The following is a 26,828-nucleotide window of genomic DNA, read 5'->3' as shown; positions in this document are numbered from 1 at the left end:
GAAAAAACTCAGACCTGTACCCTCAATTCCAAGTCTAACAACCTGAAGTAAAATCAGTACCACACTATGGATCTTGTCTTACAAAAATAGCATTTATTTATTCTACTATTACTGTTTTTACAAATAGTTGCTTTTTCTTAGCAGGATTTAATTATGTAGCTATCAGGAATTACATTAAGTGTAAGTTTCAAAAAACCACAAACATCTGTAGCATCAGGTATAAGGATATTTCTGAAATAAAGCAGATTGTGAAGTGAGAACCTTACTTTGAGAGACTGAGCAGTGTCAGCATCAGTGTCATGGTAAAGAATAACATTATTGGCCATGTCAAAGCTTTCACGCACACCAAGGTGGTAGAACAGTGATGGTTGCTTGGAAATATCACTCATGTCCACAACTGCAACATCTGAAATGAGAGAAGTGGAAAAGAAGAGAGAATGCTAAAAAATAATAATCTTAAACCCAATTTTAATCTTACACGCAACTTAAAATAAATCCTGAAATTAGACACGCACACTGGACAGACCAAGTCAACATTTTCAAATAAGGGTCATTTTTTTATGAGAGAAGTAAATTTTATCCTTCATATAAAAGGTAAGAGCCACTCATGAAATTATCAGTGTTACATTAACTGGGAGGCTGAGTTTATCAATCTTGCTTAAGGTTTTGAAATCACAGCATCAGGAATGCCTTGGGTAAAAAAAGCAATTTTGCACTTGCTCCCTGAGGCCTGACAGCATGAATACCCATAGGACAGAAGTTTCAAATATTCAGGATGGAACATCTAAAAATAATAATGCAAATTAGAAAACCAGGGAAAACTGTGAGACCAAGTTTATTTTAAGAGGCTGAGGTCTGAAGAATGGGAAATTCCTAAAGAGTAGAAAAAGAAATTACTCTGAAAATTGAGTCCAAAGAGGTACAAGCAAGATTTTCAAAATGGGGGCACAACAATGAGGGAATTCAATCACAAGGAGCCAGAGCAAGATTTCCACTGCACTTCTTTAGTGTTCCAGTCAGAAATGAAAATCAGAAACACAAGTAAGAACATTTACATCTGTGCAAGAAAAGCTGTGCACAGAGCTAATGAGAAATACCCCATATTATGCAGAACAGCTGAGATACAGACAGAAGATTCTGAATTCACCATGTTCTCATACAGACCTAAACAGCAATGCAGGAATAAGGGAGAACTGGAGAATAGGACACTTAATGCTCAGTTTTTATTTCTTCATCCTTATATCCTATATATTCCTAAGAAAATTTTGCTTTAAAGTTTTTTAGAGGTCTGTATCTACATGTCTGCCTGCTTTCACCACTTCAGGATACATGGATGAACTGAAGTCCAAAGTATTCTTAAGAATAGAGCCTTAACATTGAAACCACAGGGGAGTCTGAGGTTCAAAACAGATTCCAGAGACTCAGTGCAGCTGGGCAGTAAATTCTGTATCTCTGAAGGGGTAACAGGCAGTCCCTGGTACATACGGGGAAAGACAGAAAGGTGAGCTACCAATAAACAAGAAATCTAAAAGCAGGTCTGATGGCTGAGACCCAAGTGCAGCAGCCAGTTAACCTTGGCTGCACCAAGGTTTCACATCACAAGAATCAATACTCCATACTTAGTAGGCAGTTTCTTGGAAAAACCTGCCACAAATATATGCTCCTCTACAATTCCATCAGCCTATTCTGACACACCACATGGAGGTCAGCCAGTCCCTTGGATTACTATGGGACCCCTGTTAAAGCACACAGAGCATTTTGAGTCTCAAGACCTGCTTTAAGACCAAAACATCACTGTTCAGGAGCAAAACCAAATAAACATTAAAAAAACCAAACCCCAAAATATCCCAAACCCCCAACAAAACACACAAAAAAATCCAAATGCACCTCCCTCCCCAACCAAAGAAACAAAATCCCAGGACAAAGTCATGGCATAAGAAAATCCCCGTATTCATATAAAATTCAAATCCTGCACCATCTACAGATGATCTTTCCAGTTCCAATGTTTAGCCAGCTGTCTGCAGAATGAATAAAATTCTCAGTGTATTGCACACCACAGCGTTATGTAAAATCAGAGAGCCTGAAGAAGTAAACCCCAGCTCCATAAACTCAACAGAATCAAGATTACCCCAAAATTGCAAAGTCCTTTCGGAAAACATAAATTATCTATAGAAAAAATTTAAGAGAAACTAACAAGCAGACTGAGAATTAAGTACCATTAGGTGCTTGGATGGTTTTTATTGCTTGCAAAAGAGTGTTTCTAGGGAATCAGAGTAATGTGAATTCAAAATCGTCATCCTGGTAAGGGAACTCAGATAATGCAGTGTTATAGTGTACAGATATTGCATTTTACAACACGATGTAAGCAATGATTTGTAACAGAGTTCACTGAAACAGGGCTATACACAGCTCATTGCCACATCTGGTCTACAACTGAAATTTGTCTCCTGTTGATTGCTGCTCCATAGCCAATAGCCATGTAAGTGGAATCAAAAATACATGAAATGGACATAAGAACAGAAATAACCTCCATTTAGAAGGGGAATTATTCATCCCTTAGATATTAATTCACACATGACAAATAGATTTATGAGAACAGGTTTTCCTTGCTTATTCACACCTCACAAACACAGGTGTGAATGAGATAAAATTAAAATAAATCAAAATGAAGAGTAGCAGAGATGAAGACGTATCACAAAAATATGCATGCAAGTTTAAAAAAAGCTCCAGGGATATAACTGAGTGGATTCAGTTTGAGCATGGAAGTCAAGGAATGACACAGAAGTCAATGACAGCGGACAGAGGCAGAGCATCTGACGCGCTCCTGGCTGTGGGCTAGAGCAGAGATGAGAAGCTGCAATCCTTTGGAGCTCTCCGAGTCCTACTCCAGGAGTAGCAGCAGCAGGCTTGGAGCAGGGAGGAAAAAGATTTACTTACAAAGCAGCTTTACTAACGTGCTAGTGAAATGCAGCACGAGCATGGAGGGCCAATGAAATTAATCCGAATTTGGGTGGAGAAAACACGACCCACAGTAAACACTTATAAAAACAGTGGATCCCTGGGATGCATCCAGTGCATGGGGTGCTGAGAGTGCAGAGCTCAGTGTCATCTATGGCTGGGTCTAAGCACACTCTCCAGAACTACTGTTCTCAGGGGTACATCTGTCTCCTTGGAGTAAGGCAGTTTTGTGAGTCATGTAATGAACAAAGCTAGTATGCAACAACAAAAATACTTCTGTTTCAGTTATCTTGCATTTTTCTCATGATTTATACTAAAATTCTTCATTTACAGTTCTTTAAAAACAAGATATGTGGCTCTGCACTTCAACCATGCATTTAGAATGGCTGATAAGAGAAATAAGAATTTCCTTAAACTTCCAGAGACACATTAAAATAACTATCTTCAACACTAGTATGTGCTTTGCAAATCTTGATTTATGAATAGAAACATAAGTCAATCAGAGTTCATTCTCAACTCCCATTCTCCATAACAAAAGAGCCTGGTCAGCCAAATGTACTTCTGGACTTCCCTTGACAAATTTAGGTTCAACCTCCATTACAGACAGGGGTGAAGCAAAAGCCAATAGCAATTTTTATCAAATCTTATCATACATAAGAAATTTTATGTGATAATGAAATAATTCACACAGGTCTAAACCACTAATGGAGACTGTTTCCTATGCTAGGAAGGAAAAAGAGCAGGGAAAGGTACAGCCCCTCTGGAAAGACAGAAGGCTTCCAAGCGAAAATCTGTACAAGGCATCCACCAGACGCAGTACAGGCATGGGGATGTGCTTAATGTTGCATATGACCAATTTCAAATTATTCTGGAATAGAATATGGCTTCTTTTCTGCATTAGCAACTCATGTTCAAAAGAGCATACCCATAAAAATGTGTTCTCCCTCATTTCTTCTTAAGCATAGCATATATTTTCAACTCATTTTATTCTCTAGTAGCTGCCCATGAAACTACTTTCATCCTGAAAGTAGTCAATTTTTGTCATGAACCCAAAAACTGATCTCAATTTATTATGTGATTGCAGTTCATTTGTCTAGGCTTTTGTTTCCACTGCAAATGATTATGGTATGTGTGTATTTGTAGAGCATTAAGGTAATTCAGAACTACTGCTTATACAATCTTGATTAGGTCTCTGCATTGCTGCAGCAGATGGCACATAATTAATTTCTTATACTACAGTTTACGTATTTTAACACTAGTGTGTCTTACGAGAGCAGAGAAGAGCCAAATAACTGTGACAACTGAAATGAAGGTTAGAGATCATTAACTATGGTAAAATAGGGGACTATGAAGCTAATAAATAATTCAACATGGAAAACATTATTAAATAGGTTAAGACCAGAGGACTTGTTTCTCTATCTTGAAATGCACCTGAAGACACCATATAATTAATGGTCTAAATAATCACAAGTCTTCACGTGGCTTTTTTTATTATTTATGGAATTGTTAGCAAAACCAAAAGAATAATTTGACAATTTTGGGATTTATAAGTTAAAAAGTAATAAACAGAAGAAAATGAAGAAATAGCCTGCAATATGCTGATAGTTAAATAGAATCTAGGAGGCCTAACAGAAGAAAAAGGTCAAAAAAAGTCTGCACTGCTTTCAACTTCTAATCTAAGACTCACCTCCATCCAGCCTTATCCATGTGCAGAGCAAGAACCTTGCTCCATTATTTTGGATTCTTTATTTTTCAGCATTTGGAACCTTTCTATACAGATTTCAAATACACCCCCAAACTTAATGTGATAATAGAAATCTTATTGGAGGGAAATGCAGAACTCAGCCCTTTGCTATTCACTAGCACCCTGCAAATTATGAACCTTTACATTAGTATTGCTTCACTTGACTGGCTACTTGCATCATAGTCAATAAGTAAGAAAGTATGTAATTCCTTGAAAACCAGTGAAGAAAACTGTCAAATTCTTCAGAAGAACAACAATACTCCTAAAGAAAAAAATTAAAATCTTTAATTCAGGATACACATTCATTTTGATTTCTGCACAGCTCTTTAAGGAAGACAATACCAAAGTTTTCACAGGGAAATAATTATGGTAAAACTTGGTGTATTTGAAAACCAGGAACCCTTTGCAGTTCCACAGCTAACACAAAAGGCCCCAATACTCCCAGAAACTGGGAAGCTCAAGGTAACGAAGCACATTTATAGCAAATACCAACAGAACTGTTGAGGTGATTTTTCAGCACAGTTTGTTATACCAGCAAAGTGTCAATGCCCTCCATTAGATCCTAAGCACAAGCCAGTGTAAGTGTAAAAATACTGTCAACATTTGGGATGATATTATGGCTCTCATAATTAATAAAGTTTCGTTTAAATCTTACTGCTTTATAATCATGGTATCCTGTAAAAATCTGCTTACTTTTGTCAGAAGAAATATTGTTCCAATTACAATCTAAAGCACCAAATTAACCCCAGATATTGCCTTAGAAGCTGAAAGACCCAGGACACAAAGCTCTTTTTTTAAATTTAGGAACTTCTGGTATTTCAATTCAACTTTTTCAAGTTTGCAATATTATAGCATGAACTTTGCTAACATCATTGGTTTGCTTGAGGGCCAGAATTGGTAATAAAAATAAAAACCAACAAATCAGTAATGATTTCTCCTGCAATACAGATTTGTATATGTTATAATCACATTAAACAGCATTTTAAAAACAACTTTAATTATTTCAGGCTGCACTTAGCTTCCTGTAGATTAAAACCAAGTGCTGCACTTCTGTATAAATACTAAAATTAAAATTAATTCTAATAGTTCAGAAATTGCTTAGAAAGCACCTTTAAGAAGATTGTTTTATAAGCTGCAACTTTTGCAAAAGAGTCCTGGAGTGGCTGGAGCCCTGACTGCAAATTCCACCCTACTGCCAACCTCAGAACAGGAAACACAAGCATGCACACTGGATGTCTGAAACCTTTTGATGCACGGAGGGCACTTCCTTTAGAAAGGGTGTTTAGTTCATAAGCAAAAGGAAGTGATTCAAAGGACAGGAAAAATAAGAATTAAATTAGGTATGAATCCTCACATTAGTGTGGGAAAAAAGATTTCTTTCTGTTCACACATAGTAAGCACTGGAAAAAAGTGACATTATCAGGTTTTATTAATGACACCAACCACAAACTGGAGAAAGAAAACTTAAATACTGGCCAAGTAAGTTTTAATTCACTATTTTAAATTTATTGTTATCTTGAGAAGATAACACAGAGAATTCCAGTTCTAGTACATTATCCATATACACAGTCTGACTATAAAATGAAGCGAAATCTAAACTTAGTTATATCTTACTTTTCACAGCTTTAATGGATTTGTCAAGTGTTTTGGGAATTCTGAAAACCTGGGCATCAAGTGGCAAAAATTCTGAAAGGTGCTTTTCCATGGTTTATCTGTTTGCTCAGGAAAACACAAGAAGTGTAGTAAAGTGGTAATTTCAGCCTTGTGCTGTTTTAAACAAATAGAGCAACAGCTCTAATTTTTGTTCTCAGACTGAGATAATTGTGGCATTACATCTGCAACCGGCTTTATGTTATAAAGCGATTTACTAAATGTGTCACTTCTCCTCCCACCAAGCAATATGGAAGGCAACCATGTAGCACCTAACTATTATAAAACCCAGCAGTCTTAGAGCCACAAACACAGAGGGGAAAGTCATACCTCTCTTTTGCATTTCCTCTTTTTTATGTGTCAAATCTTGCTCTGGAAACCAGTTTCATATCCTTCCCTGAGAAACTGCTCTGCTCAGTGAATGTGAATGCAGCGAGTGCTGAAGGTGAACTATGTATTAGCTGAGCAGCAGCAGAAATCCTGACTAAGGAAAGTTTGCTGTTAAATAACTTTCCTGAAAGGACCAGGCAAATCCTGAGCTCTGCTATTACTAGGAAACAAAAAAATCTTTTAATTTTTCAGATGAGCCTTTCCACCACCCAGAAACATTGCTAACTGTAGCAATTCAAATGACTACTTTGCTCCACTTAACACACAACACAAAAACACTGGCAATGTCCCACCTCCAGAGACAATTCTGGGAACAGCTGTGTTAAGGAAAGTGGGCCAGCTGGGCTTTGTGTGGAAAGCAGACGCATCCATGTAAAGGAGGAGGAAGAGGAGGAACAGCTGACAACTGGATGTGTTTCTAACCATAGCATTTGGGTGATGCTAGAAAGTCCTTTCATGTGGCCCAGCAAGGCAGCTCCTCCTTCCTGTGCACATGAAAAGTTTGGAACACTCAAACTCAATCCTCTCAGCTCCCGGCACAAAAAGCTGAAATAATGCAGGTTTTAAGCTACCAGAATGGTTAAAACTTACCAAGAAAAGTTGTAGCGCTTACAGTCTGAAAGTGGAGGTAAGAAAGCTAGAACACATTTTTTTTCCTGTATAGATAACAGGAGTGCCTCATACAGCTTCCAGTGAAAGCCCTGGGAGAACCCCCCAGTGGCCTGAAATGACACAGAAATGAGCAATTTTTGGACAGCCTTGCTGCAGGTGATGAAATGTGAAGTGCAAAGAAGCAGAAAACAGAATCCAGTGTATCAAAAACAGAGGCACATGTAGCTGGAGTGAAACTAGTGATGAATGCAACCAGCACAGCATCACCTACACAGAGCCTGACGGCATTTTAATGTAGATAAAGAATACAAATATTTAGTGGAATCATAACTAGAGAGAAACTTTTTGTTCTTGAGATCAGTTCTCACCTGTAATCTTTTGTCCTTTTGATTTCAAATTCTAGCTTTGGCAACATTTGAAAACTTTTGTCTTAGGCTATCTTAGCAATGTATGACATTATAACATTCACTGGCAATTCCTGTCCAGCAAAATCAACCCTCAGATGATACTGTGAAAATGAGACAATCATGCAAAACAACAGAACAGCTGAGACTGAGGGGCCAACGCTCATTTCTGGCTTTTGTAATTCTGTACAAAACCCCCCTTTTAATACAAACAACTCCACAACAGGGTTACATTCAGACCTGAACATTGCAGCCAGTAACCATGTTAGTGCTGTGGTGTTACTTTACAGATACTGCATCTTTCATCTGCCCTCTGGTACACGGAACACACACTAAAAATAGAATTAGAACATATTTTTCATGCTTCAGTGGCATTTATTGCGACTCAGGAGAAGCTAGTATCTAAAACAACTCATTTTTCTAAAACACAACAAAGTATTAGTGCCATATTTATAATTAATACATATTCCTTAATAGCTAAATGTCTGTTCCAAAAATTACATCACCCAAGAGACTACACTTTAGTTGAGAGGAACAGAACAAATTACAGCAGGTGAGCAACACTGCCAGTTCTAAGAATTGATCTGCAGCCCAAGTTCTCATTTATTTTTATGATTTGGGGTTTTCTTATTCATTAGATATATTATCTGAAGCTTTTCAAATTTTTGCCCTGAAATTGCATTTTAGGAACTATTCTGTTAAATGGAAACAGGGACTCTTCCAAAATGACAGCAAAAGCTTTAACATTTTCGATACTTCTTAAATACTATTAAATTCACAGCAAAACTAAGTTTCAAACTGGGCAAGACACTGTATAAAAAGAACAGGGCAATTCTACTGATCTAGAAAAGCAAAAATTGTGCCAATAGAATGCCTATGCCTATGCTTATTATTTCTTTAACAGATCTTCAGGGAGAGTCTTTCAGACTCTGCCAAATCAGAATACAACCAGCACCCACAAGAACTGGCATGGGGAGAAAAGTAATGCAGTTAATGTAATACAGAGGCATCCAAGCTCAGAATGTGTTTTTAAAGCTTTGCACAAGTATGAAGAAGAAAATTATTGTATGATTGGAAACACCTGATAATAACCTCTCTCCGAAGATAGCATAATTTGTGACTTTTTTGGTCTTTTTTTTTTTTTACAGTCGGCAGTTCAGGGAAAGAAGGAAACAAAGACCTAATCCTCAAAGAACTCTTCTTGAAATGTTGAATTGCAGAAGTTAGGAAATATATAATTCACTGTAAACAGTACATGCCCAGGCTTAGAAATTGCTTAATATTTTCCATGACAAAGCTTTGCTTTCAGTCCTTTTTAACTTTGCCAGTCTTTGCTTCAGGTTGTTGGGTTTTGCTTCTTTCTTTTTTCTTTTAAGAGATTTAATTAAAACCAACTCAAGTCATTTTGAGACTGCATTGGAGAACTTATTTTTCTGGCCACTGTTAAAAATCCTCTCATGCCAAATTAAGCAGCCTTTCAAGCACCAAATCAGAAATTTGTCAGATGGGTGAAGCTGTTTGGAAGTAACTCCTCTTAGCCTCATGAAATGCTGCTCGTTCCAAAGCGAAGTTCTGGGCAGTGGGCTGGTCAGAGTCACAAGGGAGATGTTTGGTCTCAGATCAGCCTGTTGTCACTGCCTCCACTGTCAGCACAGAGACAGCAAAAGCACTTTTCCAGCCCCATTCCCCTGATCTGTCAGAAGCTAACTTCAGGAGATGAACCGCAGCCCAGAAGTACCAGTTTCTCTCCACTGCCCATGAGGGGAGTCCAAGCAACTGCAGACAGCCCCACTGTAGGTGTTCAGTGCCCCTTCCACAGAGCCTCACTGCTCTGCTTTGAAGGATTTCATTAACCATTAAGGCATTCCAGACAAGAATTATATAATCTCAGCAGGTGCTTCCCTGGATGTGTTCCCAGCAGTTAACCAACAAAATGCCCAGTGGAGGACTACAGATCATCCGTACTTTACTCACATTCTCTCCACCTGTGAGAGAGGAAGGACTGTCACAATTCAAATCCTCACCTAAGATTTCCAGGGGTCTCCCAAACACCAAACTCTTCCTTGAGTTTTCCATAAACTGGGAACTCATTTGTGAGTCCCAGTTTACAAGGTTGTTTGTTTTGACACTCACTATTATACAACTGTGGGGATGACTGTTCTTTAAGAGGTGTTTGGGCATGCACTATCTCAGTCCAGGGTCTTTTCTCTTACTCATAAAACCCGATTGTTTAATTACATTGAAGCATTGACTACAACCTGTGGATGAAGTTTACAAATGAGTTACATTTTCAGCAAAAATACCTTCAAGCTAAATATAAGCATTGCATTTTCCTGCAAGACAAAGTCATTAATATAAAAGCTAGTAATAGACTTAACCTTCTATTTTATTTATTTTTTTTCCTTTCATACCATAGCTTGTGAGGTCCCAGGAAGAACACAACCTCAAGTCAGAGGGAGTTAACTCACAGTAGTGTGAGAGGTCGAAGTCGAAAAGATAATGTCCACACACACTGTCTCTGGAAACTCACAGCACAGACCCCTTTACACAGCCTCCCTTCCTTGAGGAAGGATTGTAAAAATTTACCAATTCTGGGACCACAGTCACAGATCTTCAGTTACCAACCACAATCATATCAGGTGGATGCTGCCAATATCTACACATTGGTAAGAAATGCATTATAAAAGTTGTGCACAAGAGATCGATATTTATAGCATTTCTTTGTGAAACTACAGTGTTCAAGATCCCAGGTTAAGAACTGAGATTGATCTCATTGTTTGCATCTTAGGTTTTCAGTGGTTTTGTGGCTCAGACAGATGAATGCTTATTGCTACCTGCAACTCCTACCTCTTTCACATGATCCACTGAGTCTCTCTCATTGTTCTGTTTTCTCCCCTTATTCATCAACCCATCTTTAAATTTACAATTTCTGGCTAACTCAGTGCTAGCAGCAGACAGAAGCTCTGTCACTGTAGCTAATCAGTCCTGTGAGCAGTATCAGCTACCAGCTTCACACCATTGTCCTGGTAAAGTACTTGAAGAAACTGTTAAGCTTACAACAATTGAAAGAAATAACAGTTAAAAACTTAATTTCACGACAACTCACTTTTTACATATTGTGTAACAAAAGACATTTGCATGTGTAACTTAAAAATCCAGTTCTGTAAATAGTGAAAAAGACTCTAGGTTGAGATGGTACACATCTCTTAGAATCATCCCCACTGAATTATAATCATATTTCATGAGTGCCAAAATGAAGTATTTACATTTAAAAATTACTGTTATTTAAACCTCCTAAACATGCACCCATCACAAGTAAAACAGGAAAAAAAAGACAAATTAAAGCATTTTGCTATTTCAGGTTAACATCAATCACTTGACCACGTACAGTGTCAAAAGCAAAAACTATTAATCATTATGAGTTTCCGGACAAACAAGCCTCCCTTTACATATATAGAGCACATGAAATACTCTATCACAGACAGACAGACAGATACATAGATAGATAGCTAGAGATGCTGGCTACCTAACCATAGTTAAAATACACTGAAGAATCTTAACATTCTAATAAACCTTTTTAAACACAACTGTGCTGATTTTGGGGGAGATAGAGGAAATTTTCTCTTTTTTTTTTATTGCCATTTTAAACGCTATGGTCTGGTCCAAAGGGAGCAGAGGTGCAGATTTTAACAGATACACCTTTACATGGCAGCAACCATGATTTGAGTTGTCGCAAAAACTGCTTATAGCAGGAACCACTGGAGGAAAAGCCTTACAAGAAGCAGTGCAAGTGCAGCAGTGACCCAACCTGAGCTGGCCTTGGTGCCAAATAACACAACACAAGCAAGTTTCGCCCCATGTGAAACTGTCCTTTTCTCCATCCACAAGTTGTTTCACTTTTACTCTTCCAGTTCTCTTTCCAAGCCTGCTGGTGAGGAAGTGAGTGAGTGGTGTTTAGCTGCCTGCTGGGATTACCCCATGAGAACAGCTCAGGGCAGACCAGTGACTGGGGGGTACATGGGGAACAGAGTAGTTCCCATCAGCCTCACTGGCTGCTGACTTAAGCAATGACACCATGACAGAGGCTGACAACATTGCAGGAATAAAAAGGGCATTATCATGGCTTAAGCAGCTGAATGCTTGCCTGTGAAACTGAATTCCATACCTGTTTCTTCCTACCCCACAGCTGCTGTGTGATGCTAGCCTAGTCACACAAACTGGGATTTCAGAGATGGGCTTGTTGACCTGCAGTTATTAAGATTCTGAGTTTCAGAAGGAAAAAAAATACCCCACTGAAACAGAAACAGTGATTTTGAAAAAGAGACCCCTCATTTTAAAGGTACTTGGTAACAAACCAAATGCCTTCAGAGAGAAGAAAATTCCTAGTATTTTACCTAAGCAATTCATTTCTATCATCCTATTGTACCTTGGTACGACTTAGAACTTGAATAGTCTTTGATTCAGCATCTGCAGTCTTCCACCTGCAAAAGAGCTAAGCATCTACAGAACCATCAGTATGCCTGATTCATACCTCAAAATGACAGGTATTTCCATTTTTAATTCAACCTTTATACACAAATGAATAGCAAAGAAGCAGCCTTTTAAACATCTCAAAGAGTATTTGAATAATCCACATTTGTCTCATTTTTTTTTGTTCACAGATGTAGACAAATGAAGATTCCAGAGGTTGCTCATTTCTTGCTTTAAATCTGTGTATCCAGAACACTGAAAAAAAATACTTAGCAGTCACAGATGATCTGAAGATACCTGCTCAATAATTTTCCCTGTTTATATACTCTCAGTATATTAGAAATTTTGATATAGATGCCAGACAAACATAATGAGTAACTGTCTCACATCATACATACTTTTCACTATGCCAAGTCATTAAGAATAATGCTTTTTCCTAATTTTTTTCCATGAGCCAAAGAACTTACTAATTCTACAGGACATTTCTGTGCCCTATTTAGTATCAGAGAAGAAAAGAAACAGCAGAGTAAATTAAAAGCAGGCAGTTCACACTTGCCTTGGCACACTGCTAGTGTGCCAAGGCTCACACGAAACTATTTCCACTGTAGTGCACTAGAGTGGAGCCAGTCAGCCCCAGAGAGCATGCAGAAAAAACACCCCAAGCCTGGACCTAATTTGAACCTTGCCTGTAATTGAAAGGGGAGTGTGTGGAATGAGAAAGGTGAACTTTATTTAACTTCTCCTGCACCTCTGCACTTCCTACACTGGGTCATCAAAGGCAATCAAAGGGAATGAAGTACAGGGAAAAAAAAAAAAAAAGGTTACATAACTGGATAACCTGGCCTAAGTGAAATTAAAGAGTACGAAACTCAACAAGGAACATTGTCCCCTTCTCCCCAGCTGCAGTCAAATCAATTTTTAGGCCAAGGAGGTTAGATAAGCTTCAACCTTTTAGACATTTATCCAAACTAAACTATTTGAGAATCACCTATCATTTAATGTTGAATACCTTGGCTGGGGAACATAAAAAACCTGCTAAATCTGCACATCTCCCACAGGTCACACACCGGCCAACCACATATATTAAAAAAAAAAAAAATTGGAGAAGTAAAATTATGCTGACCTTTATCTTATTATAAAAGAAATATAATAAGAAGAAAAGAAATCAAAATACAAATAGAAAAAATAAGCCTCATAAGTCTGGGTTAAACTAAGACCTTATTCCTCTCTTTATTTAAACATATAGCATATAAAAAAAGTGAGACTTTCTTAGTCTGAATCTCTTATTTTTTTCCCAAAAATGCTTCTTAAAAACAAATATCAAGAGATGTCTCCATCAATAGCACTGGGATTTTTAAAGTACCAAACTGAGATATTCCACCTCATAACAACATCATAGATTTTTTTTTTATGTTGATGGACTCCCATACTGTCATTTAGGACCCACATAAAGCACAGTAAGTTATGCACAGAAAAGAAGTTAATTGAGGAAAGGCAGTATTATTAAAGTGCAAATGCAGATCAAGCTTACATAAAGCCAGGGCATCATCTGTGAGCCAAGACACTTGCACTCACATACAGATACTGAGTCCTTGATATAACACTCCGGATGCTGGGCAGATGTGGATTCACTCTGCTATTTTTATCTTTCCTGTAAACAGTACAAGCTTTACGTGCCAGTCTAAAAGACTGCATGTGCTACTGAAAAAATCCTGATGTACCACTCAATGCTGTAATTTAAAAAACTGGAAGCTTCCATTAAAAAATGAGAGAAATCAATTTCAAGACACTATGTAGAGATCAATAAAATCTAGAATTTTAGTAGAAGCTGGTCTTTCTAGAGTCATAGCCATTATCTACTTAGTCTTTAACTATTCTATAAATACAGCACATATATAATTCTATAAATTCCAGCATGTAGACAGAGAATATTAAGCACAAACACAGACTGTGATCACAAGGGAACCTATTCCCTAAGATCTCTATAGAATCAGAGGAATATTAGTACTTCCAAATGGCGATTCAGACAAAATGAATCACATGAAATTGTGATTTTTGCAACAGCCTCTAAACATGGTCTCCAGCATTTAGCAGGATGCGTCGCCTCAAAAACCTGGAATGGTTTAGGTTGGAAGGGACCTTAAAGGTCATCCAGTTTCAATCCCTCTAACATGGGCAGACATCTTCCACTAGCCCAGCTTTCTCAAGGCCCTGTCCAACCTGGCCCTGAACAGTTCCAGGGATGGGGCACCCACAACTTCTCTGGGCAGCCTGTGCCAGAGCCTTGCCACCCTCCCAGTAAAGAATTTCTTCCTTATATCAAATCTAAACCTGTGCTGTTTTAGGTTGAAGCCATTCCCTCTTGGCCCATCTACAAGCCTTTGTAAAAAGCTCCTCTCCAGCTCTCTTGTAGCCCTCTTTAGGCACTGCAAGGTGCTATAAGGACTCCCCAGAGCCTTCTCTTCTCCAAGCTAAACAGCCCCAACCCTCTCAGTCTGTCTTCATGGGAGAGGTGCTCCAGCCCTCTGATCATCTTCACAGCCTCCTCTGGGCTCACTACAACAGGTCCCCATCCCTCCCACCTTGGGGCCCCCAGATCAGCAGGGATTCTCATCAGAGCAGAGGGAGAGAATCACCTCCCTCTCCTTGCTGGCCACGCTGCTTTGCATGCAACCCAGGGTGCAGTTGGCTCTTTGGGGTGCTGGGGCATGTCAAGTTTCTCATCCACCAACATCCCCAGACTAACCTGTACCTTGTCATGGTAAGAGGATGCAAGAAAGTTTAGTTTTAACATGCTAAATTCTGAATATTCATCTTTAAAATTGTTCAAAATACCCAAACTTACAGAAATGAACACATTTTTCTTCTCAAAATTTATATTATAGCATCACAGAGGCACTATTGCAAAACTAGGAATCTGAAGTGGCATTAAAGGGTAAAAAAAATTAAAAATAATCATGCATTCTTTGTTTGACTTAATCACAAGCCAGAAAGTCAAGACAGTTTCTGGTTTTCCCAAAACAATATGAAGATTTACCTAGTTTTGTTACTATAAGCAAAAAGCTAAATTTATCAGTACCACAATTTAATCATCATGAAATCGAGAAATCCGTCTCAACCATTTTCAGATGTCATTCTGATCTGAGTATTTTCTCCAGTGATTTGAATACTTTCTCCAGCTGATAACAGCCCATAAATTGTCAGTTATCTTAAGCCCCATAAACAGCAGTAGTTAAAAACAAGCTCAGTGCCTGGCTTTGAGCTTGGTAATCATGTCTTCTTTTCAAACTGGGTTTAAAAAGACTGAAGCATACCAAACATCCATTGGCAAAGAAAATATCTGAAACAAGTACCTCAGTTCCAGAGAAGGCAGACATGATGCTGATAAAAGCTGACAGTTACTGTGTGAAACAGGATTGTGCACACAGAAGCTCTGCTAAGTAAGGCAGCCCAGAACCAAACAGTAACACCACTGTAAACATTAGCTTTTCACCTGCAAATTTTTATTATCTACTAAGATTAGCACAAGAGCAATGACTGGTCTAGCACTGTTGGAAAGCAACACACAGACAGAATACAGCCTTGTACTGCTTTCATCTACCAGTTCCCAACCCAAGTTTCACCTTGTCACTCTCCAATCAAAGGCAAAACTAACAATGAATGTCTCCATCAACACACAAATTAGCAGAAAGAAATTTCTTTCTTCAGCTTCTGTGAGTGAAAGGCAGCAACAGTAGAGTTAATGCAGCTAATCTTCAACTGAGTGAAATTATCATGGGCAGACATTTTTCTGCAATAGAAAAAACCTTCAGCTTTTCTCTGACTAAGGCAAAGACACTTGATACAGCACAATTTCTTATGGCTGATCTAGCTACTAAATAGTTGTAAAAAATTTAAAGGGAAGGAGGGAGAAAGGACAGCAATCAAGTGGCAAATACTTCACAACCCCACATGTAAAAAATTAACTTCCATATTATTTTCCCCACAATCAGTTTCATAGAATCTACCACAGATTTTCACTTGCTTGGAGGCATCGAAGTACCACTATTCATGGAAAGCATTGCCAGCACCAGTAGGAAACTGAAGAATTTCAGAGAAAGCTCATTATCACACCGATTTACATGGAAGTTTGTTTGTTTTCCAGAACTAGTGCATTTTTGGCATACACTTCAAAAGCTTTAGAAATCATGTGATAAACATCTATCATTTGTTACACACTTTTCAAATTGTTGAGAGGCCCTTGACCACCCGTGGTTGAGCTACAGTTCTCTGCATGAAGGGTTGTTTTACCGAACTGAAAAAAAGTCCACAAAATGTGAAGAATCCCGACACATTTCCCTCCATAACATGACACAAAATAAAAAAAGATTATACTGAAACAGGGTTAAAAAAGCACTTCAAGATTCTTCTCCTTGTGTTTTGCTTTAAAGAGATATTGAAGACTTTTTAAACACAATTTAAGCATAAAAGCAGTATATACTAGAATAGACAGAGTTTTAAGTTCTGCTGTGATCAACTGGAGTACTTCCCTTACTGCTGGATTTAGCTGTACCATCCCACATCAGCAGAAGACTAGAGATGTAGTCCTAACAGTGTCATTACTGTTTCATTACACTTCAGATTTCTGCCTATCATCAGAGCCCACTGCAGTTAAAGAAAGATTATGCTAACCAAGGCTGGGATCATATACCTTCAATGTAATAAAACCTGGGGTACATGTTTTAGAGTTGTGAATCCCACTGGGCTTTGCGCTCCAAGACATAACAGGTGTTGAACTACTGACTTAGATAAAACTTTAAATGCTCTGAAGTATTACCAAAGAATATCTGAGAAGTTTCACTTCCACCACCTTGAACACACAGCAGAATCATTGACCTCATCAGGCTGAGTACTACGAAGGATAAAAAAAGCATGAGTGGTTTCCCATGACACAGCGATCCAGTACTTGTGTCAGAATTCATGTCTTCTTGCAGAGAAGACATTTTTGCTCCTGGCACGTTTCTATAACCAGCCCAACCTCTCAGGAAAAGGTGAAGATATGTGCAGCACTTCTGAAAGAAGACAGGTGGGGTGAAATCATACTGTGAGACACATCTGACCCATTGGCTGCCCGTTGACTCCCCCTGACCTCAGCCGACACAGGAGCTACGCTGTTTATATCCAGCCTGTGCCAGGGGGCAGGACAAAGCAACAGCTGCAAGCGTCTCTTGGCTCTGCCTCAGGCACCCTTGTTGCTGTTCAAAGGTAGCCTGAGGCTAAAGCGATTCACAGCCCTCCTGAAGTGCATGGCAACCAGAGCCTACTGTGTTCACAGAGTTCACCTGCAAGTGGCAAACCACACTGAAGCCCTCCTAAGAAAGGCCCTACACACATCTCAGCTGCCAAACGCTAGCCACATAACACCCTTGCAACAGCTCCTCCACATGCATGGAAGTAGCAGCATGCCTTGAGTATGTCCAGAGCACAGGTTTGCAGTCAGAGTTTGAATCTGAGGCTTGTGATGCTGACAGGAGATAGCTGGGCCATTGCATGTGACCACCACACACAACCCCACACGGTCCCCCTTTCTGCAGTCCCTGATGGCAATGAGGCTTGTTCCTAGGACTGGAACACCAGGTGAGTATTGCAAGAGGAACTGTCTGAATGCATAATTAATGCACTCCAGAGATGGGGAGCCAAGATATTTGGGACTGACTTTAGTGGACGCTGGCCTGCAGAAGGGTATCAAATGCTGGCAGAGACTGGGCCAGCTGTTCTCCTGGCGTTGCAAGCAGTTTCCAGGTAGAGCCCCCTCCCGGCATGGAAGCCTGCAGCCTAAAGATGGGAAACACTGACTTTTTGATAGTGAGGGAAAAACACTAAGATCTAGTCATATGTGGAGATAAAATCCCAAAGCAGCTCCATAGGTGCTTTGCTGCTTTGGAATGGTGAACCCTCCAAGGCTAAAGACTGTTGACCTGTACTTTTCTCGCCAAACCTGCTTAAAATAAGCCTTTAGACATAAACTGTTGACCAAATTTGAGACTAAGTTGAGCTAGCCACGCCTAAATTCCTCTGAGTTTAGAAAGTAAGGGGGTCTCACTGAAGCTCATAACTGGAGAGGCCATGACCCTACTGCACTATTATCTGTTTTAATAGATGATAGTTATTTACTTATTTTATTACAGCCTAATTACAGCAAAATTTAGACATTAAATTAACAATAAATCAAATAATCATCATGTACATAATCACTGCATCCTACTTCTTGTTCCTGGCCAAGAGCTCTTGACTACTCTGACACAAGACCATCTTGAGGAAACCAAAACATCTTGAGTTCTCAACTAAGTTTAGCACAAGTCCTTACAAGTCAGAAGATCTTTACCTCAAGGCAAACCAGGATCTACCTTTATAGTGCCTGTAAAGGCTACCTTTTAACTAGCATGTGCAAGGGTGTTTAATTACTTACCTTTTAACCAGCATGTGCAAGTGTAATTTAACAATTCAAACAGCAATGTATGATTACACTGATAAAGGAAGAGCATGATGGCAGAACATAATGTGAGCTACCACATATCTACCATAATTCGTCTATTTTATGGAGGATGGAAATTAAAGCAATGTAATTAACCCACACAAGAAAACACTTCCTTTATTTTTGTTTAACCTAATTTTGAGGCTGCAGGTCTAAGAGAAACAATTCTTACACCTATGAAGTACATTATGAAGTACATGCTACACAGCACAGCAAGACTGAGCAAGCATGCACTCACTGCAAAGGATATGAGTGGCTGGGAGTCACTGGAAGTCAACTTGAAATGCAAAAAGGCAAAACCAGACATCTGCTTGCCAGCATCTCCAGTCAAATGGCACAGCAGATTCCTTCAGAGCAACTTAGGGACTATATGAAAAATACGTTTGCATATAATTCTTAAGGTAAAAAAAAAAAAAAGAACCTTTAGAATTCGTGGACTGGTATGCATAGCCAGCACAGTTCTTTCCTCCCATCAGAGGGAAAAAAAAAACCTCTATCAGAAGAATATTCACTGATATGAAGAATTCCAGAAAATGCTGCAAGTTTTATTTTAAAAAAATTTAAACAATATTAAAAACAAATAACCAAAACCCACTTTACTGCAGTGTTTTCAAGAGCCATGTGACAATAACTGGTCTTCAGAGCTAAGGTAGTTTAATAGATACAGTTGTTCCTTTTTTCAGAATAATCTTATATGTTGAAATTTTTGAAGTCATTTGTAATGGTTGTAATGGGTGTAAAAGCTTCTAAGTCTATTTAGTAAGACTCAATTTGACTTATCACACAGTGAAAAATATTACTTGCAGAGTAAGTTATAAAAAAAAAAGAAACACATTATTTGTGTTTTATCTCCTACAGAACATGAGGTTTGAAACCATCTAAGAAAGACGAAGGTGCACAAATCACAGAATCAATCAATCACAGATTTGATTAACTAGGTTGGAAAAGACCTCTGAGATCATCAATTCATCTATCCAACTGTATGCTGTACTTCATCAAAAGCAGCATGGCTGGCAAGTCAAGGAGGGGATTCTCCCCATCTACTCTGCTTTTGTGAGACCCCATCTGGAGTGCTGCATCCAGCTCTGGGGTTTCCAGCGTAACAAGGGTGGGGACTTGTTTGAGAGGTTCAAGAGAAGGACTATGAAGATGATCAGAGGGCTGGAACATATCTTCCAGGATAATGGGCTGAGAGGGTTGGGGCTGTTTAACCTAGAGAAGAAAAGGCTCTGATGAGACCTTATATCACCTTGCAATACCTAAAGGGGGCTTCAAGAGAACTGGAGAGGGACCTTTTACAAAGGCCTGTAGTGACAGGGCAAGGGGGAATGGTTTCAAGATGAAAGAGGGCTAGTTTAGATTACTGTGAGGATAGTAACACACTGAAACAGATTATGCAGAGAGGTTGTGGATACCCCATCCCTGGAAGTGTTCAAAGCCAGTCTGGACAGGTCTTTGAGCAACTTGGTTTAGTGAAAGGTATCTCTGCCCATGTCAGAGGGGTTGAAACTGGATGATCTTTAAGGTCCCTGCCAACCTAAACTGTTCTATGACAGTAACATATAGACCTGATGGGTTACTGTCATTTAAAACCAGCCTCACACACTTGGATATAAAAGGACTACAATACTGGTACATTAAAGGGTTTTGTTATCAGAACATTTGGTTCAATGTCACAATGCAGAACTTTGCTGGAGGCACCTGAAATTGCTCTAGATGTGAAGCATCACACAGAGATAAAAGACCAGGTCCCAACAGCTCTGCTGTTTTACTAAAGCAGCACAATATCCAGCACAGCCTCTCATCCACCACCTTCCTTTTCTGAGAATGGCTGTTTTGCTTCTCTTTGTACTTTGTATTCTGTGGTATATATATCTCTTGAGATTTAAAGCAAATACACCCCTAGCCATTGAGTACCTCTGTGGGAAAATAAAGGAAAGATTTTCAGTATTCCTCAGAAAAACAGCAAACACTGCCTGCTGAAGTCAGCATCAGAGCACTAACCCTTAACTTCACCACTGCTCACTGTCACACCCAGGGGCAAAGATAAACTGCAACAGGAAGGTATGATGAAGTTTGTTTAGAAGTTATTGCCCTCACCTGTCATTCCTGTCAGAGACTGCACTCCATGCAGCAGAGCCAGCAAGGGAAGCTGTGCCTCCAGCTAAGCTACAGAAGTTACCATGCTGTATATTATCCTAAAGCAGTGACAAGTGTTTACTGCACCTGATGCACTCAGCCTTCAGGCTGAAGAAGTTAAAGCATCCCTGCCAATTCTGAAGTGGGGACACTGGCCTCTGAGGGCAGAGGGTTTCAGGGCAGGCAGCTGAGGAACAGGCAACAATGATTCCCCCAGCAGGTGCCAGAGCCTGAAAATTAGGATCCAGCAAATTTATTTCCTCCTTCCCCTTTCACAGTGTAACACAAAGAAAGAAAGTTTCAGGGACAAGAAATCAGGGTTAAGAAATCAGATAAAGAGGTAAGGAGGACCCATGTTTCAATCTCTTTTTGGGCTCACTCCCAAGTCTTGGCTCTGGATGAAGACAAGTTTGCAGAGACAGGTATCAAACCATGCATTTTGAGGCTGCCTTATCACACAAGATACTGATTAGAGAAGTTCATATACAGCAAAACAGCAGAAAAGACTTCAAAATATTCCCCTACACTCACAAATTATCTGACAGTTTCCTGGATTGTCAGAGGAATACTCACTTAGGTCAGTATTTAGCTCTATTTCTCAGTACACCAATCACTCTCTAGTCTACTGTCTTCCTTTCAGCTGATTTTCATCCTGCTGACTGTATAATTTCTACATACTGTGGTCAAATGTTTAAAGAAATATTCCAAGCCTCAAAACAGATTGCTGCACATCCCTCATGAGGGAAAAGTATGATAGCTACAGAGACAGGATTTCATAAACCAAAATGGGAACATCCAAAACCTGTATAACTGTACTTTGTACACTCCTTCACTTAACACTGTAGCCAAATCCTATTGCCTGGCATGTCAGGCACTAAGATTTGATAAAGTTTTGAGTAGACAAGGAAAAGCTACATTTTTTCTATCTAACATCACCCTTCCAGAGGTACAGGTCAGACATTTGACTTTGACATCATGTTTGCTTTCTTAGTACATTCAGAACAGAAAGATCCTTTGCAGCTATTAATCATTCTACCTGTAACATCACTATAGCTAAGTCACACTCACCTTTTCACTGTGTTTCTCAAGTTGTTTATGAATGCACTACAGTGCCTATAGTTTAATTTTCTTCATGGGATAATTCTGAAGAATTCTAAAAATTCTCAATTACCTCCTAGGCTCACTGTTCCTAGGGAAAATTAATTTTATTCTTTTATTTTCTGCAAAAAAAGCTTCACACTACTTCTCTGTGCCCAGTTTTAGTTTAAAAATATTACCTTTTTTTCTTCCCAGAGATACAGTCAATGTGTGCAGGCATCCTTGTTGCTCCTCTATTAGGTAGATATCATTGCCCATTTTTGGAAAAATATAAATTACTTTGCTGACAGCTTGTTTCTAGCCCACACTGAGCAAAGAAATCTTATTTTTCTTTACCAAGTTCTTATTTCACTTTTAAGTTTGCTCTCAGAAGTGCTGTAGTTCTCCTTCAGTAAAGCAAAACCTTAGAAAGCCAAGTGATTTCTTAAGATCAGGGTCACCTGCATTACCTGCAGGTCTGCAATATCTAACTAAAGGCATCAGTCATGCTTCCATTCACAGGAAGATTTCAAATGATGGGAAGTCAGTAATGATGACACTCAAGGAAAAAAACATACATACTCTGATTATGGAATTTAAGTGGCTTTGCAACACTTTACTCAGTGTTCTACTGAAAATCCATCTACCAGAAAACCTGCCTGTAGACAGAAAAGAGGTTTCTGTTAAAGTTTTTTGCACTCTATCCTTAAAGTTTGCTGATTTTGTCACAGAAGGTACTTATGGATTCATACTAAGTAAGGTAAATAAACTGCTTTGGAGGGGGTTTCCAATGGCTGAGCAAAGGTTACCATTTCAGGCAGGGTCAGGGAAAAGATAACATTTTCAACAAAGAGGTATCGATACTACTCACAATGAGATGGTCTTATGGTCTTTGCTGCTCAGTCATTAAGCATTAGTAGATGGTTAAGGTTCCACTAGTAAACAAAGGGAAGGCAACTGGCTAGCACCTCCTAGAGATCCCACCACTCCTTACAAAGTAAGAGGAATTGCTTTTCAAGGTTCTGCCCCTCAGCTACAGAAAGTAAAAATACACTGTAAGAGATATCTTCAGTATGGGAAACACCGGCTTAATATCTTACCCAGGCAGCAATAAAACTTCTTTAGACTTTTTTCTTTTTAAAGTAAACATATGGGAACTTCCTAGCACAAAGGTCATCATGAGCCATAGGAGTGTTCACATTACCACTTATTCTTAATGGTGCTCTTCTTAAGAACTGAATAGATGCCAGAAATCCCAGGCATACATTACACAAACTCAGACGTTGTCCCTGTGGCTGATCTCGAATTGTTGCTACTGGAAAGAAATCCACAAAAAGTCTATTTTTAACAGTCTCCTTTGGAACAACTCCAGATTATGAACTATTCAATTACTTTTTAATTGAAAAAAAACCCTTTATATAAGAGTGTTGAAGGTGTATCAGTAAAAGGCACGTTACTATTACAAAGTGGTATTAATCAGTGATAAAATGATCTTAGTCCAACAAGATTACTTGAATCAAAAGCCTGCAAAGTTAGGGCCTCTACTCCTAGAGAAGAGGCACTCACTTCAGAATGCAGTAATTTAAGAACCCCTTTTAAATAGCTGTTTCAGACTCCCAGTACAATGCACAGCAGGTGTGTGTCTAATGCATTTAATAGCACTATTAGTAGAAACAGATGAATAATTTTGTGTTGATGAGTACATTATTCTTACCTTCAGAGTGGCTACAAAGGAAATTGCTAGGTTGTGTTTGTGTACTAAGACACACAAAGAATGTATTACTTACTTGTCAACTTCGCTAGCAGAGACATAACAAAAACCCCTGACTGGGAAAAAAACTGACAAAAAAGGATGTAAAGTTCCTCAATATTTGGGTGACTTATTGGGATGAAATGGACTCATAATCATATGAGAATTTAAAATAAGACTTAAGTTTTAGGAAATATTCTTTAACATACCTCATGAGGGAAACAAAGTTCTTATGAAAGATGAACTGTGAAAGACAGACTTAAAGAGTACTTTCCATCTTTGGAGTTTGTCAATTTCCGGCATTTCCTTATGCTGGCTCATACAGATAGGAGAAAAAAAAGTTTGTCTGCATGCCAGAAAAATGTCCACATACTCACCTTGATTAGCTTATAATACCTATTGGCTCAGAAGCTTCCAATGTGTGCTCAAAAAACTCCCTGCCATAGTGCCAAACTAACCAGGTGTTTCTGAATGGAGAAGGGACAGCAGCTTTCTTTTGAACCGACAGACACACCTGTCACCAGCTCAAACCTGAACAGGGTGGGCAACACCCACAAGTCTTCCTCAGGGCCCTTGTTCAGTGCAATACACTTTGTTCACATTCAATTTCACTGTCTAGTCTGAAGTGAGAGTGGCGAACGTGAAGCCTCTGGCCAAACCAGATCAGAGGCTGGCGTGTCTTCGTCCTGTGTCTCATCTAAACTCCCCATCAGGCTAGGAGCTGGAAGAGGACGAGCCCAGCTGTTCTTTAAGACTCGATTGGACCCGTAGGATCCACAGTCCTGCTGGGGCAACGCACCGTGGCGACTCAACGAGCTGCTCTAAGAGCCTCAACTTTTTTCTCTCACCTTCTGCTCCCTGTGCTGGACGCATTACATGAGGATCCCTTCGCACCCATCTCGCTGATCCCACACCCCTTGCCAAGAGCCCCGCTCTCCCTCTTCCCCGGCACCACCTTCCCCGAGCGCTCCCCGTCCCCGCCGCCCGTGTCCCTGCACGACCCGGGAAGGCGGCGCGGGGCAGGCTCGAGCCTGAGCCCCCGCCCCGCGTCCCGCCTCAGCCCAGCCCGCTCACCCGCGTCGTAGAAGGTGTCCAGCACCGCCGTCTCGCCGAAGTCCAGCTCACCGAAGTTGACGGTGCTGAGCTGGGCTCCCTCGGCCTCGCAGGCCCGCAGCAGGCACTGCCGCGCCCCGGCCTCGGGGCTCCGCGCCCCGGTGCCCGCCTTGGGCGGGTCGTTCAGCACGTACACGGCCCGCAGGCAGCGCGGCCGCGGGGCTGCCGAGCCCACCTCCGCCGCCTCCGCCTCCGCCGGGCCCCCGGCCGCCACCTCCGGCTCCGCGCCGGGGGGCGCCGGCTCCGCGGCCGCGCTGCCGTTCACGGGGCTCTCCATAGCGGCGTCGAGGGCTGAGGGGAGCGGGGGCTGCCGGCAGGTGCTCAGGCGGGGCCGCGTCCCATCGCGAGCAGCTGGGCGCACCCCGGCGAGGCGGCTCGCTCCCTCCTCGTGCCGGCCCGTGTGCCCGCGCTTCCCTCAGCTCCTGGGCGGGCGGGCACGGAGACGGGACGGGACGAGACGAGTTGAAGGCGGCCGGCACGGAACGGTGCTCGGCTCAGCTGGGCACCGCCCTCCCCGAACGAGACAGCCCGGGCAGCCCAGCACGGAGTCCGGCTCCACCCCGCCGTGCCTTCCCGGGACAATGCGCCCGCTCCCGTCCGCGACCTCGGCGGCTCTGAGAGGGAGCGGCGCCGTCGGGGCGATCGCGCCCCGTTTATCGCTTGCCCTGCCCGCCCCTCGCCGGCAGCAGCGCCCCCGCGCACCGCCCGCGGAGCGAAGGCAGCTGCTGCCCGTTTGTCTTCCCTCCGCTCCATCGCAACTTCTCCCCTGCTGAATTCCCCATCCAGTTGTTTACGCGACTTTGACCACATTTAGACTGTGTCAGAAGTTTGGGTAATAGTTCATCCTTAACTTCCTTCTCTTTTCTTAATCATCTCCCACGATCATGACAAAATCAGCTTCTCGTAACTCTGTGGCAATTCCTGGCTTCTTTATAAGAACAGAATTATTTTTTATTTTCTTACACGTTTTTCTTATTAGCTGCACTGGTGATAGCAGCCTGGGGTTCGGCACTGCTACTGGTCCAGGCACTGGTGCATATGCCTGGATAATTTAATATCTCAGCCTTGTACCCCCGCTGTCAAAAGTCACCCTACAGAGACCACAACCAACTAGTCATCAAGGGAACAGTGGAAAAGCACAGTCCTCCTGCAAATTTGTATTTGAAGTAGTAAACCTATCTAGAAAGTTTTTAATTTTATTTTCCACTCATGGTGACAGATGAGGTTTTAGACAAAGAGTGTCTTCAGCTTTTGCTGCAGTGTGAAGACTATGTGGCTGGCAGAGGTAATGATTTTACCCCGTGCTGTAATCATAGAAACAGAGAACTGTTGAGGTTGGAAAAGACTTCTAACATCATGGAGTCCAACTGTTAACCGAGTACCACCATGCTCAGCTCTTAACCACACCTGAACACCTCCAGGGATGGTGACTCAACCACTACCCTGGGCAGCCTATTACAATGCCTCACCATCCTTTCAATGAAGTAATACAACAAAAGCAACAATCAAAGGCTTACAGCATGGTGTTTTCCTCTCTAGGTGTCTATATGTTTGGGATTAAAATAGATTTACTTATAGAAGATGAGAAATGCATAGGCTTAAATTTCATTGTGTCTTGCTTATGACTTAGCATGAATAGGCCCTGCACAAAACACTATAGGTGAACTTGAAGTGAGCTCCCTTTGTCAGCATGGCTGGCTCAGCAGGGGAGGAAACAGAGAAAGACCAGACACTTCCAGATGAGGGCTGAGACCTTGGTACCCAGTAATACAAAAGAGGGTCCCAAGGCTGCACCAAGCTGCAAGATAAGAGCAGTTAATGGCCTGTCCAAGTGGATATGGATAAAGAATCCAATGAGGTGTTGGAAGATTGTGGACCATAAATTTCTGTTGGATCAAGAGGCACGCATAGGGCCTTTTTTTATTCAGAGTCCCTGTCCAGCAGCTCAAGCTGAAATAAACCAAGTCTGCCTCAAACCCAGGGTCTGATCTCTGTGACACCAGGGAT

The 26,828-nt window shown here is 40.7% G+C and overlaps 1 protein-coding gene across 1 annotated transcript in view; it reads right to left on the bottom strand.

Moving 5' to 3' along the window:
* MAP3K15 (mitogen-activated protein kinase kinase kinase 15) overlaps window positions 1–25,419 on the bottom strand; it is an 80,689-nt gene extending 55,270 nt beyond the window's left edge. Inside the window, exons 1-2 of the mRNA XM_084201243.1 lie at window positions 24,783–25,419; window positions 267–406 (exon numbers count right to left, since the gene is read on the bottom strand). Of these exons, the coding sequence (XP_084057369.1) occupies window positions 267–406; window positions 24,783–25,098 (456 nt within the window). The 5' untranslated portion in view covers window positions 25,099–25,419. The remainder of the gene's footprint in view (window positions 1–266; window positions 407–24,782) is intronic.
* Window positions 25,420–26,828: the final 1,409 nt, after the last annotated feature.

This window comes from Fringilla coelebs, assembly GCF_963513975.1.
Source record: "Fringilla coelebs genome assembly, chromosome: 2".
In the NCBI taxonomy this organism is placed as follows: domain Eukaryota; kingdom Metazoa; phylum Chordata; class Aves; order Passeriformes; family Fringillidae; genus Fringilla; species Fringilla coelebs.
The sequence above is the reverse complement of the archived record's forward strand: the minus strand, read 5'-3'. Positions and strand labels throughout refer to the sequence as shown.